Source organism: Aotus nancymaae, unplaced genomic scaffold (genome assembly GCF_030222135.1).
Source record: "Aotus nancymaae isolate 86718 unplaced genomic scaffold, 86718_ANA_hifiasm-v0.15.2.pri h1tg000012l, whole genome shotgun sequence".
NCBI lineage: Eukaryota > Metazoa > Chordata > Mammalia > Primates > Aotidae > Aotus > Aotus nancymaae.
The window spans coordinates 42,463,909-42,478,500 of record NW_026988423.1 but is presented as its reverse complement, the minus strand read 5'-3'; the positions used below and the strand labels follow the sequence as shown (position 1 = coordinate 42,478,500).

Below are 14,592 nucleotides of genomic sequence, written 5' to 3'. Positions count from 1 at the left end.
TTGTGTGGGAGTCTAAGTCTCTTTGTAAGTCATTAAGAACTTGCTTTATGTATCTGGGTGCTCCTGTATTAGGTGCATATATATTTAGGATCATTAGCTCTTCTTGTTGCATTGATCCTTTTACCATTATGTAATGTCCTTCTTTGTCTCTTTTGATCTTTGTTGGTTTGAAGTCTATTTTATCAGAGATGAGAATTGCGACTCCTGCTTTTTTTTTGCTCTCCATTTACTTGGTAAATCTTCCTCCATCCCTTTATTTTGAGCCTTTGTGTATCCTTGCATGTGAGATGTGTTTCCTGGATACAGCACACTGATGGGTTTTGGCTTTTTATCCAATTTGCCAGTCTGTGTCTTTTGACTGGGGCATTTAGTCCATTTACATTTAGGGTTAATATTGTTATGTGTGAATTTGATACTGCCATTTTGATGCTAGCTGGCTGTTTTGCCCATTATGTCATGCAGTTTCTTCACTGTGATGATGCTCTTTACCATTTGGTTTGTTTTTGGAGTGGCTGGTGCTGGTTGTTCCTTTCTATGTTTAGTGCTTCTTTCAGGAGCCCTTGTAAAGCAGGCCTGGTGGTGATGAAATCTCTGAGTAATTGCTTGTTTGTAAGGATTTTATTTGTCATTCACTTATGAAACTTAGTTTGGCTGGATATGAAATTCTGGGTTGAAAGTTCTTTTCTTTAAGGATGTTGAATATTGGCCCCCACTCTTTTTGGCTTGTAGGGTTTCTGCTGAGAGGTCTGCTGTGAGTCTGGTGGGCTTCCCTTTGTGGGTAACCCGACCTTTCTCTCTGGCTGCCCTTAGCATTTTCTCCTTCATTTCAACCCTGATGAATCTGATGATTATGTGCCTTGGGGTTGCTCTTCTTGAGGAATATCTTTGTGGTGTTCTCTCTGTTTCCTGGACTTGAATATATTGGCCTGCCTTGCTAGGTTGGGGAAGTTTTCCTGGAGAATATCCTGAAGAGTATTTTCCAGCTTGGATTCATTCTCTCCGTGACAGTTACATACACCTATGAAAGGTAGATTAGGTCTTTTCACATAGTCCCATATTTCTTGGAGACTTTGTTCATTCCTTTTTACCCTTTTTTCTCTAATCTTGCCTTCTCATTTTATTTCATCAAGTTGATCTTCGACCTCTGATATCCTTTCTTCTGCTTGGTCAATTTGGCTGTTGAAACTTGTGTATGCTTCGCAAAGTTCTCATGTTGTGTTTTTCAGCTTCATCAATTCACTTATATTCCTCTCTAAGTTGTTTATTCTTGCTAGCATTTCATCAAATCTTTTTTCAAGGTTCTTAGTTTCTTTGCATTGGGTTAGAACATGTTCTTTTAGCTCAGTGAAGTTTCTTATTACCCACCTTCTGAAGCCTGATTCTGTTAATTCATCATGCTCATTCTCCATCCAGCCTTGTTCCCTTGCTGGTGAGGAGTTGTGATCCCTTGTAGGAGGAGAGGCGTTCTGGTTTCAGATGTTTTCATCCTTTTTGCGGATTTGCTCACCTGTCATCTTTGTAGTTGTTGACTTTCAGATTGGGTCTCTGAGTGGATGTCCAGTTTGTTGATGATGAAGTTATTTGTTTCTGTTTCTTAGTTTTCCTTCTAACATTCAGGCCCCTCTGCTGTAGGACTGCTGAAGTCCACTCCAGGCCCTGCTTGCCTGGGGATCACCTGCAGTGGCTGCAGAACAGTAAGAATTGCTGCCAGTGTCTTCTGCTGTCTTTGTCCCAGAAGGATACCGTCAGATGTCAGTCTGAGCTCTCCTTTATGAGGTGACTCTTTGGATATATGGGGGTCAGGGAGCTGCTTGAGGAAATATTCTGTCCTTTATAGGAGCTCAAGTGCTGAGCTGTGAGCTCTGTTGTTCATTCAGAGCTGCTGGGCAGGTATGTTTAAGTCTGCTGCAGCAGAACTCATAAACGCTTTTTTTTCCCCCCAGGTGCTCTGTCCTGGGGAGTTAGGGCTTTAATTATAGGTTTCTGTTGCGCTGCTCTCTTTTTTCAGGGCTGCCCTGCCCAGCGAGGAGGCAGCATAGTCACTGTCTGCCTGCAGAGGCTTTGCTGAGCTGCTGTGGGCTCCGCCCAGCTGCTGTGCGAACTTCCCTGCAGTCCTGTTTATACAGGTATAGTTAGAACTGCCTCAGCAATGGCAGCCCACCTCTGTAATGGTGGACTCTCTCTGTAATGGTGGGCTACCTCAGTGATGGCGGGCTGCCTCAGCAATGGCGGACTACCTCTGTAGTGGTGGACTGCCTCAGTAATGGCAGACACCCCTCCCCCACAGAGCTGGACCATCCTGGGTTCAGCTGTGTTTGCTGTGCAACTCCTCTCAATCTAGAGCATTTCAGATTGCTGTTTTTTTGTGGGGGTGGGACCAGCCGAGCCTGGTCCCTGCCTCAGAGCCTTTTTTTTTTTAGTTGAATGGTCGACTCTCTCCCAGGTGTTCCAGTTGCCTGTTGAAAAGGTGCCGGGATCTGTGTGATTTCCTATGTGGCAACCCACTGTGCCAGCTGAAACAGCTGCGCTGAGATTCGTGGCACTTTTTTACCCAGGAATCTCCTGGCCTGACTCCTTGTTTCAGTCCCCTTTTTTATCAGTTGAATGAGTGACTGTGTCTCCCAGGAGCTCCAATCGCCAGCTAGAACAGCACCTGGACCTGTGTATTTTGTGCGGAGAACCGCAGCGCTGGCCAAAACAGCTGCGCTGGCAACCTGTGGGGCTCCTCTGCCTGGGAATCTCCTGGTCTGTGGGCAATAAAAATCCGTCTGGAAATGTGGCGTCTACTCACCGTCTGCACTTTTGCTGGGATCTGCAATCTTGAGCTGCTCCAAATCGGCCATCTTGGATCCATCCTCGGTAAGTTCTTTATTCAGAGTTGGGGTCTCACTCTGTTGCCCAGGCTCAAGTGCACTGGTGCAATCATAGCTCACTGCAGTCTTGAACCCCTGGGCTCAAGTGATCTCCCCACCTCAGCCTCCCAAACAGCTGAGACTATAGGCATGCACCACCATGCCTGGCAAATTTAAAAATTTTTCTTTTTGTAAAGAAGAGGTCTTGCTGTGTTGCCAGGGTATGGTAATTTTTCCAAATAATTAGGACATGAAGATTGACAAGTAACACAAAAGTATATCAAGCTGGGCATGTTGGCTCATGTCTGTAATCCCATCACTTTGGGAGGTTGAGGAGGGGGAATCACTTGAGGTCAGGAGTTCGAGACCAGCCTGGCCAACATGGTGAAACCCAGTCTCTACTACAAATACAAAAATTAGCTGAACATGGTGGCGTATGCTTTTAATCCCAGCTACTCAGAAGGCTGAGGCAGGAGAATTACTTGAACCCCAGAGGTGGAGATTGCAGTGAGCTGAGATTGTGCCACTGCATTATAGCCTGGGTGACAGAGCAAGACCCTGTCTCAAAAAAAAAAGTATATCAAACATATTTTAATTAGGGGATTCAGAGATATCTGAGGGGCTGGGAGTGCCGGAAAGTCATGCTTTTAACCAAATCTCATGGTACTGGGGACATAAAAAGTTCTAATACATAATGCCAGAGAGTTCCTGAATGCAGAGGGGTAAAATGAATTCATATGCACAAAGCACCCAGCACCATGGGTGGAATGTAGTCAGCACCTGACTCACTCAGTCTGAGTGATTTTCAGTCTGGAAGCCAGGTGTGAATGATGGAAAGGTCAACTGCAGAGCCCCTGAGTGAGCATCTTCTAGTCCCCTCCCTGCCTGCAAAAGGGTTTCTGTAGGAGACTCCTTTTGGTGCTCTAGGAAAACGAGTTCTACCTGTGATGTGAGCCCCTGAGACAGGTGTTTCCTGGAAAAGTCAGGAAGGCATGCCTTTTTTTGTTGTTGTTTTTTGACAGGGTGTTGCTCTGTTGCCCAGGATAGAGTGCAGTGATGCCATCTCAGCTCACTGCAACCTTCACCTCCTGGGTTCAAGCAATTCTCATGTCTCATCCTTCTGAGTAGCTGAGATTACATGGGATTACAGGCGCCCGCCACCATATCCAGCTAATTTTTGTATTTTTAGTAGAGACAAGGTTTCACCATGTTGGCCAGGCTGGTCTCAAACTCCTGACCTCAGCTGATTTGCCCACCTCAGCCTCCCAAAGTGCCAGGATTACAGGTGGGAACCACTGTGCCCAGCCAGGCTTGCCCTCTATCCATCTTGGAGTTTCATACCTTTTCTTCTTGTCCGTTTTTTGGGTGAAAAATGAAAAAGTTGATGCTCCCATATGACTGCAGGGCTCTCCCACCACAAAGATAAGGCAGACTGGCATATAGAAGGGCTGTGTTCATGTGTGTGTGTGTGTGTGTGTGTGTGTGTGTGTGTGTGTGAACAAGTAAAGATAACAAGTAAAGATAACAAAATTACCTTTACTTATTATCTAAAAATTAAGTAAAGATAACAAAATCAAACCCAAACTAAAACTTTTCCCATCAAGAGTGCCATGCTCTGGGGATCCTAACTTACTTTTTTCTTTATTCTTTCATTCATGTAGAAGGAGTGGTCAATATTGCTCACTTAATGAAGACTATCTTAACACCTCTTAGTAAAATTATCAGACCCAAGACTCAGACAAATGAAAAATACAATCATTGCTATAACAAACTTAGGCCGGCCACAGTGGCTCATGCCTGTAATATCAGCCCTTTGAGAGGCTGAGGTGGGAGGATCATTTGAAGCCATGAATTCAAGACCAGGCTGGGTGATATAGAAAGACCCTGTTTCTACAAAAGTAAAAATATTAGCCTGGCATGGTGGCACATGGCTGTAGTCCCAGCTACTCGGGAGGCTGAAGCAGGAGCCTGGGAGTTTCAGGCTTCAGTGAGCTATGATTGTGCCACCACACTCCAGCCTGGGTGACAGAGATGGACTCTATTTTGTATATATAACAAGCATATAAATATATATATACACACACACACATACATATATACATATATACATGTTCAAGACCAGGCTGGGTGACAGAGCAAGAATCTCTTATATATATATATATATATGTGTGTATGTGTGTGTGTGTGTGTGTGTGTGTGTGTAAAATTAACTTACTGATCGTGGTGCCTCATGCCTGTAATTCCACCCCTTTGGGAGGCCAAGGTGGGGGGATCACTTGAGGTCAGGAGTTCCAGACCAGCCTGGCAAACAGGCAAAACCCTGTCTCTACTAAAAATACAAAAATTAGCCAGGAGTGGTGGCATTGCCTGTAATCCCAGGTTCTCAGAAGGCTGAGGCAGGAGAATCACTTTAACCTAGAAGGCAGAGGTTGCAGTGAGCTGAGACCGTGCCATTGCACTAGACAATAGGATTGAAACTCCGTCCCAAAAAAAGTAAATAAAATAAAAAAAGGATGCTGGTGGCATGTTCAAGTCCTCCCACTAATTTCTAATTGAGTTTTTGTCACTTGGGCTGCCCACAGCAGCATCTTGAAGCCTTTTCCATGCTCTGGATCTTAGTCCTCCCTCCAACTCTGTCAAGCTCCCAGCCATCAGATGTGGGCTTCTTTCAATTCCATCTCTGCCATGAAATGTCTCTTTCTTTGCCCATCTCCTAGTTTCTGGTGCAGAGGCAGATGCCTTCTTCCATCTTTTGATGGCAAAGACCTTCCTAATTGACATTATTAGCTGCTTGATCTAATGAGAGCAGCAGGAAGGAACTTCCTGGGGGTGAGGGGTGGGTTAGCAGAAGTGGAGAAGACCTGAGTTGGGACTCTGGGGCTTAGGGTAGAGGCCCAGCCCATTCCCTTCCCTATTATTGGTCATGTGGGGTTGCCAGGAGGATTTGGTTTAAGGAGAAAAGAATTCCATCACTTGGAAAAAAAGGAAACCACCTAGACCCTTCACAGGTGCTGGATAGATCAAGATTTGGGATGGAGTGAGCCAACAGAGTGAGTCAGGATTCTCGGATTAGACTATCCCTATGGCCTTAGAAAATTAAAGAAGGGCATCAGAGAAATGAAAATAAATGACATTTGCTGCACACTCAGCGTTGATCATGAGATCAGCTTGCTTTCCAATCTGCTTCCTCATAGGTGTTTGCTGCCTATTGCCCCAGAATCACAAAACCCCTGTTATAAGATTATAGTTCTTTATAACATAATGATTTATATTTCTTTGGGAATATACCTAGTAACAGGATTTCTGGGTTCAAATGGTATTTCTGGCCCTAGATCTTTGAGGAATTGCCACGCTGTCTTCTGATAGACTAGATAAAGAAAATGTGGTACATATAAACCATGGAATACTATGCATCAATAAAAAGGAACAAGATTATGTCCTTGCAGGGACATGGATGGAGCTGGAAGCCTTCATCCTCAGCAAATCAACACAGGAAAAGAAAACCAAAACATCACATGTTCTTATAAGTGGGAGCTGAACAATGAGAACACATGTTAGGGGGTGGGGGAAGGGGAGGAGAACATCAGAAAAAATAGCTAATGCATGCTAGGCTTAATGCCTAGGTAATGGATTGATAGGTGCAGCAAACCACCATGGCACACATTTAAGTGTAACAAACCTGCATGTCCTGTACATGTACCACAGAACTTCAAAACTAACATTAATGAAAAAGAAGCCAGGCTCTCTCTGTCTCTCTCACACATACACAGACGTGTACAATTATAGTTCCCCTTAATTGCTCTATTGATGACAACTTGAACAGTATAAAATGTTAAGTTTTCCCTTTGAGATATTCTTTAGGTTCTGCATATCAATGAGACTACTGATGTCAGCTGGTCTGAAGGACCCCACGGGAAGCTGACTTGCCAAAGAATGCAGTTTCCACATCCTAAATCAACAGCCCCAATTTTTCAGTCCCTTACCCTCCACAATCCCCTTAAAAATCCTAGCTCAAAACTACTCAGGGAATGGATTTTAGGATTCCTCCTGTATCCTTGCTCACCTACCCTGCAGTCATTAAACTTTTTCTCTGCTGCAAACCCTACTGTCTCAGTGTATTGGTCTATTACTGAACAGTGAGCATAAGAACCTGGTGGTCCTGTAACAGAATGTCAGCAAGGGCATAGTTGAGGTGGCTGGACAAGGCATACAGCTTAGGCTAAGAGCATAAGAGGATAGGGAGGAGTTGACAGTTTAGGGGAGATGGGGAGGCCCCAAAGGGCTTAAGGCTGAGAGGAGGAGAGGGAGATTTTGGAGGTAGTAGCAATGCCACTGTGCAGTCATGTCTTGATAGAAGGGAGAGGAGCTTGTGGATATGGGAGCAATACAGAAGTGAGGGGTCTAAGGTGAGCCACAGGGTCTCAGACAAACTCCTCCAGTCCTAGGATGCAGAGCAGGTAGACTCAGGCCCTCAGTATTCTCTTCCTAGACACCTCTGCTCAAATGCAATCAGGGAGGCTCTTTCCTGCATGTGGAAAGGCCTGTGAGTATTAAATATGTTCAACCATTACTTTGATCATATCCAAGCTTGGAAAATTCTTAAACCTAAACACAAATCAATGAGCTTGTGTTTGGGAACAAACAACGCTGACATAATGCTTTATAAAAGTTCTCTGAGATAAAAATATCCAAAAGGGATTATGTAATGAAGGTCCCAGAGATCATACAAAAATGTAACGTGCAAATTACAAAATAACAGCTTTTCTAAATGAAATAATAAATTTTAACACACTTAGTGCAGTGCCTAGACTAACAGGCTCACACCTGTAATCCCAGCAGTTTGGGAGGCTGAGGCAGGTGGATCACGAGATCAGGAGTTCAAGACCAGCCTGACCAACATGGTGAAACCCCATCTCTACTAAAAATACAAAAATTAGTTGGGTGTGGTGGTGCACACATGTAATCCCAGCTACTCAGCAGGCTGAGACAGGAGAATTGCTTGAACCCAGGAGGCAGAGGTTGCAGTGAGCTGAGATTGCACCACGGCACTCCAGCCTGGGCAATGGAGCAAGACTCTGTTTTAAAAAATAAAAAATTAAAAATAGAAAAATTACCAGAGTTATTGGTTAGGCAATGGCTAGATAATACCATAATTATTACCATAATATTAGTTATGACAATATTAATTATGGTAATAATCATTAGCATAATGGTTAATAATTGTAAGCCACTTAGTGCAGTGTCTGGACTAATAATTATTGATGGTAATTAATGTAATTATTTGTCCATGCACTGCATTAAGTGACTTAAAATTAACCAATAACATTAATATTTGTAATAATCAATAATTATAAAAACCATAATATATCATAAAATTGTAAGATAATTATGATTATTAAGTATAATTGTTATTAATCATTCATTATATTACATTAAGTATAAATAAGCTATTGACTAATCATTAAAGCATTTATTTTGTTAAGGTATAAGGTTTTGAGAAATAAAAAGGGCTTTCTTAGAATTTATATTATTTCCCAGTATAGCCTGGCCTTTCCCAAATTACTAAGATCTATGACACTTCTCTGAACAAGACACTGATCCACCAACAAAGGCTCTTGTGGAAAATGAAATGATACCCAAAAATGCCCTTCCCCACCCATCTCAAGAGTGCTCACGGATGGACAGTCGAGGGCTTGAGTCCCACAGGCTTTCATCACGTGGGCACATGGTCCATCAGCCTGGAGCGAGGTGCAGTGGGAAGGCCAGGTCTGCTGTTTTCCTAAGTTTCAGTCCCCAATCTCTGCCCTCCTCTCCTCACCCCTTCTCACCCTTGAAAGACCCCTGCATGTCCTGCTGGAAATGGCCTTGCTGTGACCACCCCATCCTGCCCTTATAAGATCAGTGTGACCTGGCTGGGCATGGTGGCTCAGAACTTTGGGAGGCTGAGTCAGGTGGATCATTTGAGGTCAGGAGTTCGAGACCAGCCTGGCCAACATGGTGAAATCTTGTCTCTACTAAAAATACAAAAAAAAAAAAAAAAAAAAAATTAGCCAGGTGTGGCAGCACACGCCTATAATCCCAGCTACTCGGGAGGCTGAGACAGGAGAATCACTTGAACCCGGGAGGCAGAGGTTGTGGTGAGCTGAGATTGCACCACTGCACTCCAGCCTGGGCAACAAGAGAGAAACCACTTACAGAAAAAAAAAATCAGTGTGACCCCTACTCCAAACATAGTCATCAATGCTATTGCCCTGTTGTCACAGCAGGGAGACCCAGGCAGCTTCAGGACCACAGCTGGGTTTTGTTTGATGCACATGGCATTTTTGCAATGTTTAAATTTGAGTGACTTCAGAAAAGATCATCGTTCTCTGCTTTGCAACAGTCTCCACTATGCCCTCTCTTCCATTGTTTGCGAGCTTGGAGTATACACCATCTCCTGTTCCCTCCTGTCATGGCCTTTAATGCTGGCTCCATGTTGCAGCCGCTCAGCCCAGACAAGGCTGGTGGGAGCCTGGGTTTGGATGGACAGTCCTGGTGCCTGGGACCGGCTCAGCCCCAAGCCCACTAGCTTCCCTCCACAGTGCTCACCGGCTCTAAGGGAGACAGCTCTGAGACCACACAACCAAATATATCCTTCCAGCATCTGTGTGACAGCTTCCCAACTGTGTATACTGACTTGTTTAAGTGCTCATAAAAAAAAGAAAAAAAAATTGGCCCCCTTAAGAAATGTCAGCATTGAACAGAAAGTCACTGATAGCCTGCCAGATGATGTTTTAATAAACATTTTTCTCTATACATCAGGGCTTAAAGTCACTCTGATTTTCGAAGTTAGAAAGAAGGATGAAATCATTTTGCTTCCCAGGAATTCTCTACTGATTAGGAGATTAGTTAGGTTCTTTTTTTTCTTTAAAATTTTTTTCATGAATCCAAAAAAAAGAAAAAAGAAAAAAAAAACAAAACAAAACTCAACCTTTCATGGGTCTCTTTTTTGCCCTCAAGAGATCCTTATTCCTTTTGTAACTACTTGGGTAAGTTCATGAGAGGACTCTGTCCCTGGTTTCTTTTTTTGGCCAGTGCATTTGTGAACATAGAGGTCATTCATTCCCAAGAATTCTGTGAAGCAGGTGTAATTATCCTGATGTTGGTTCATCCCTTGCCCAAGGTCACACAACAGACTCAACCCGGGTTTGCCGACCGTCAGATAGGCTTTTTGCTCTGCCCCAGGCAGCCACAACTGAGAAAAGGCAAACAGCACAAAACCACACATCTCATCACACACAGACCTCAGAGAGCCTTGAGAGGAAGGACAGGGACAATTGGAGATTCTGCAAGAAAATGTAGAATTTGGAGGGAAAAGAGAAAATGAAACCCATCACTTCTTAGCAAAAAAGACTTTTAACCTCAGTCCTGGATTTTTGACTTCGGTACAAGCCACATCAGCCCGGGAGCCTGTGTGTAAACACATGTTTCATAGAGAGAATGTGGTGCTTTGGCCTGTCCCAGGCGGGGAGGGGGCGGCGGCAGGGGCACCTACCTCCTTCAAACTCTGTTTGGCAGTTCCCCGAGGTCTCGTTCAGGCTCTCCTCCTCGTTGATGATGATGTTCTCGATGTCCTTCATCGTTAAGTGGTCTCGGAAGGCGTGATAGAGAATGTGCTTCAGCTCTTCCAGAGTTATCCTCTGCATGTCGAACTGCGGAGACAGAGGGCAGTGAGGTGGTCAGGAGCAGGTGCAGATGGGACGTTGGCTTGGCCATGACAGGCAAGACCCACGGCTGCTCTGCAGAAACTTGTCTCCGTGTCTCAGGATCTCAGAGCAGCAGTGTTCCATCCCGTTCAGCTCCAAGCATACTCGTGAACTTGCAGGGACTTACTGGGGCAACAGAGAGTGGAACATATTCCCTTCACTTTAGATTCTTGGAGAAAGAAATGCCGCCTCCCAGTCTGGTTTCCTACTCACCCAGCCATGTGCTGTCAACCCTGCATATCTCATGTACTTTAGAACGGTGAAACCCTTCAGACAATGCATATGTCTGTAAAAAGTTTATAATTTACCAACACACTGGCAATTCCCATATTGCTTTAAGTATGTATCTTTTTTTTTCTGAGACAGAATCTTGCTCCATTGCCCAGGCTGGAGTGCAGTGGCAAGATCTTGGCTCACGCCAACCTCCGCCTCCTGGGTTCAAGCGATTCTCCTGGCTCAGCTTCCCTAGTAGCTGGGATTACAGGCACCCACCACCATACGCGACTATTTTATTTTTTTGTATTTTTAGTAGAGACGGGATTTCACCATGTTGGTCATGCTAGTCTAGAACTCCTGACGTCAAGTGATCTGCCCACCTCAGCCTCACAAAGTGCTAGGATTTACAGGCATGAGCCACAATGCCTGGCCTAATTATGTATCTTTAAAAAAAAAAAAATTTTAGAGACAGGGTCTTGTTCTGTCACCCAGGCTGGAGTCCAGTGGTGTCATCATGGCTACTGCAGCCTTGAACTTCTGGGCAGAAGTGATCCTCCTGCCTCAGCCTCCCAAATAGCCGGGATCACAGGCGTGAGCCACTGTGCCTGGCCATGAATCTTGTTCTAACAAGTTAAAACCACAAGTTCAAAGTCATGTTCCTGAAGAAAAACTGCTGATGGAGAGGTGCAGAATTCCTGATGACATCCTGCCCCTCCCCGAGAGAGGACTGTATTTTTCCACTCCATTTATATTACGTTTGCTAGCATCACCTTCTTGGCCAATGCAATGTGAGTAGAAGTCACGTATGCCACATCCGATTCACAGCTTTGCGAATCATCCTGTGGTTCTAACATTTGTTCTTTCCCTCTGCTATGAGAACTGCATGCCCCAGATAGGGGCTGTTCCTTCGGCCTGGGTTTCAGAATGAGGACAAAGTGGGGAGCGCCTGCAGCTGAAACACGATGGACGACTCACGTCAGGAATACCCCGTTTCGTTATGAGCCATTGAGATTTGGGGCTTGTTTGCTACCGCAGCATAACTTAGACCATTGTTGGTCTATGTCAAAAATAAAGAAATTGGTACATAAAACTAAGAGGCTAGTGTAACCAAAATTCTAACATACGACGTACTGGTTCCAGAGCCAGGCAGTGAAAAATGAGAAAATCTTGACCGGAGGCTGGAAAGACAGAGATCCCTGTTATGCAACGGCAAAACGCTGGTAGAACTGTTGCTCGTGACACCTTGGAGGGCAGATAGATATTGAATCTGAGTCCTGTGGCCTTAGGTAAAAAGCTTGTGAAACAAAATGCCCTGATTCACAATTGTAATTAGTTACATCCAACAGAGAGCACTGCAAGGAAGAGATGTGCTCAGGAATGAATTGGTTGGTTTGCAAACCAAAAATAAAAAGAACCCAGAAATTCCTGGTCTTGCAGCATTGAAAGAAGCAATTGTTTCTCTTTTTCTCATAATCATCCGTGATCTTCCTATCCCCCACATTTCTCAAAGCCCCCTTCTCAAATTTCTGGGTTTTTTTTTAGAGACAAGGTCTCGCTCTGTGGTCCAGGCTGAAGCGCAGTGGTGTGATCATAGCTCACTGCAGCTTCAGACTTCTGGGCTCAACTGATCCTCCTGCCTCAGCCTCCTGAGTAGTTAAGACTACAGACGCGTACCACCATACCCAGATATTTTTTATTTATTAATTATTATTTTTTTTGAGATGGAGTCTTGCTCTGTCACCCAGGCTGGAGTGCAGTGACATGATCTCAGCTCACGCAACTTCCACCTCACAGGTTCAAGTGATCCTCCTGTCTCAGCCTCCCAAGAAGCTGGGATTACAGGCACACACCATCACATCCAGCTGATTTTTGTATTTTTCATAGAGACAGGGTCTCTCTATGTCGCCTGCCTCAGATTCCCAACAAGCTGGGATTATAGGCGTATGTCACCACACCTGGCTGATTTTTGTATTTTTACTGGAGACGGGGTTTCACCATGTTAACCAGGCTGGTCTCAGACTCCTGACCTCAAGCAATACTCTGGCTTCAGCCTCCCAAAGTGCTGGGATTACAGGCACTGCACCAGAAGCAACTGTTTCTCATCTCCAACACATAAGAGATAAAATAAAGAAATGCTTAATAATACATCCCTATTAAAGCAAATCAATGCCTCCTTAAAACATCTCTGAATGTGTTAAGTGACTCTCCTAGGAAGCCTGTTATCAAGTTTAGAGAGAGGTATGTCTCAAAAATAATTGCGGATGTGGTTATTAGCATAAACTGATTGGACTCAGATAAAAATATGTCTAAGTCCTTGAGAGAGCTGTACTGGCCAGGAGCCAACAATCTTGGATTAAAAGACGCTGTAACTGTTCCAAACGTAAAAGATCTTTGGGTTTCCCAACCTATGCGCCCAGGCGATTACGAGGATAAGCTACACGGGTCCCAGGAAGGGTGTATTGCCCAACGCCCTCATAGGAGAAGTATAAGAATAATGGGAAAAGACAGTGCTCCTGGGAATCTTGGAGAACAAGCCCATCGAGGGTCATTCCTAGGAAGCAGAAGCATCTAATGAAAAAAAAAACAACTCCTCACCCCAAGGCTTTTGTCCAACAGGATTTCAGAATTGCTCTGAGCCTCTGACCACTATGGGTGTCCCATTTTTTGCTTTCCAGATGGGAATGTTTTCGATGGTTGCCTGACCCTGGTCCGCCGCCATATGTCAAGTGTGCGTTTGCGTCCGGCGAGGGTGGGGAGTGATTTGTCTTAGTTTTTGTTTCCAGACCAAGACGGGCCACACCTGGATTTGCTGAGCATCATGAGATTCTAGAACTGGAGTCTGGTGTTATAGCTGGATGGGACTTTTGGGGTGTCTCCCTGGGGGAGAGGAGGAGTGTATTTTGCAGCTGAAGAGAGGGAAATGAATACTGATGAGCAAGAGCGTGGACTGCAACGGGGTCTACTATTCCCAACTATAATTGAGCCTTGAACAACATGGGTTTGGATCACGTGGGTCCACTTATCTGTGGATTTCCTTCTGCCTCTGCCACTCCCGAGACAGCAAGACCAACCCGTCCTCCTCCTCCTCCTCCCCCTCCTCCGCCTACTCCAGGTGCAGACCACGAGGATGAAGACCTTTATGATGATCCAGTTAATGAACTTATTTCCTCCTCCTTATGATTCTCATAACAGCATTTTCTTTTCCTTAGCTTACTTTATTGTAAGAATTCAGTGTATAAGACATGTAACATATAACATACGTGTTAATCAATGTTTTACATTATGGGTGAGGCTTCCGGTCAACAGTAGGCTCTTAGCTGTTAAGGTTTTGGGGATTCAGAAATGAGACTTGGAATTGTGACTGCGCGTGGGTCAGTGCCCCTCATCTCTGCTTAGCCTCAGGGGCGCTGTGTTTGTTTTCCCTGTTGATGTCAAGCTTTGGCCGATCAACTGAGAGCAAAAGTGACAGAAGAAAAGTATGAAAGTCCAAGGAGAAGGTTCAGAGCCCTCGTGTTCCCTGCCATTTCTCTTTTTCTTCTTACACAAAACATTTACACAGGAGAGGGACTGCCTCTTCATTCTAGGTCCTGGAATGACCTGGGAATTCAGGTCATTCAACCAACCCTCAACCCTCAACCCTCAACCTACCCGCAAAGGATGCAAGATCTGAGTGAGAAATAAATGCTTGTTGCTAGCCACTAAGACTCTGTGGTTTCTGCAGTGTAACTTAGTCAAGGATGAACACGAAAAACAATCTTTTCAGTTACTCTGGACCATGA

At 44.6% G+C, this 14,592-nt stretch overlaps 1 protein-coding gene across 6 annotated transcripts in view; it reads right to left on the bottom strand.

Moving 5' to 3' along the window:
- CALN1 (calneuron 1) overlaps positions 1–14,592 on the bottom strand; it is a 636,916-nt gene that overhangs the window by 31,311 nt on the left and 591,013 nt on the right. For all 6 annotated transcript variants that reach the window (XM_012449090.3, XM_012449087.3, XM_012449086.3 and 3 more), the window contains one exon: positions 10,387–10,543. In XM_012449090.3, coding sequence (XP_012304513.1) covers positions 10,387–10,543 — 157 coding nt within the window. The remainder of the gene's footprint in view (positions 1–10,386; positions 10,544–14,592) is intronic.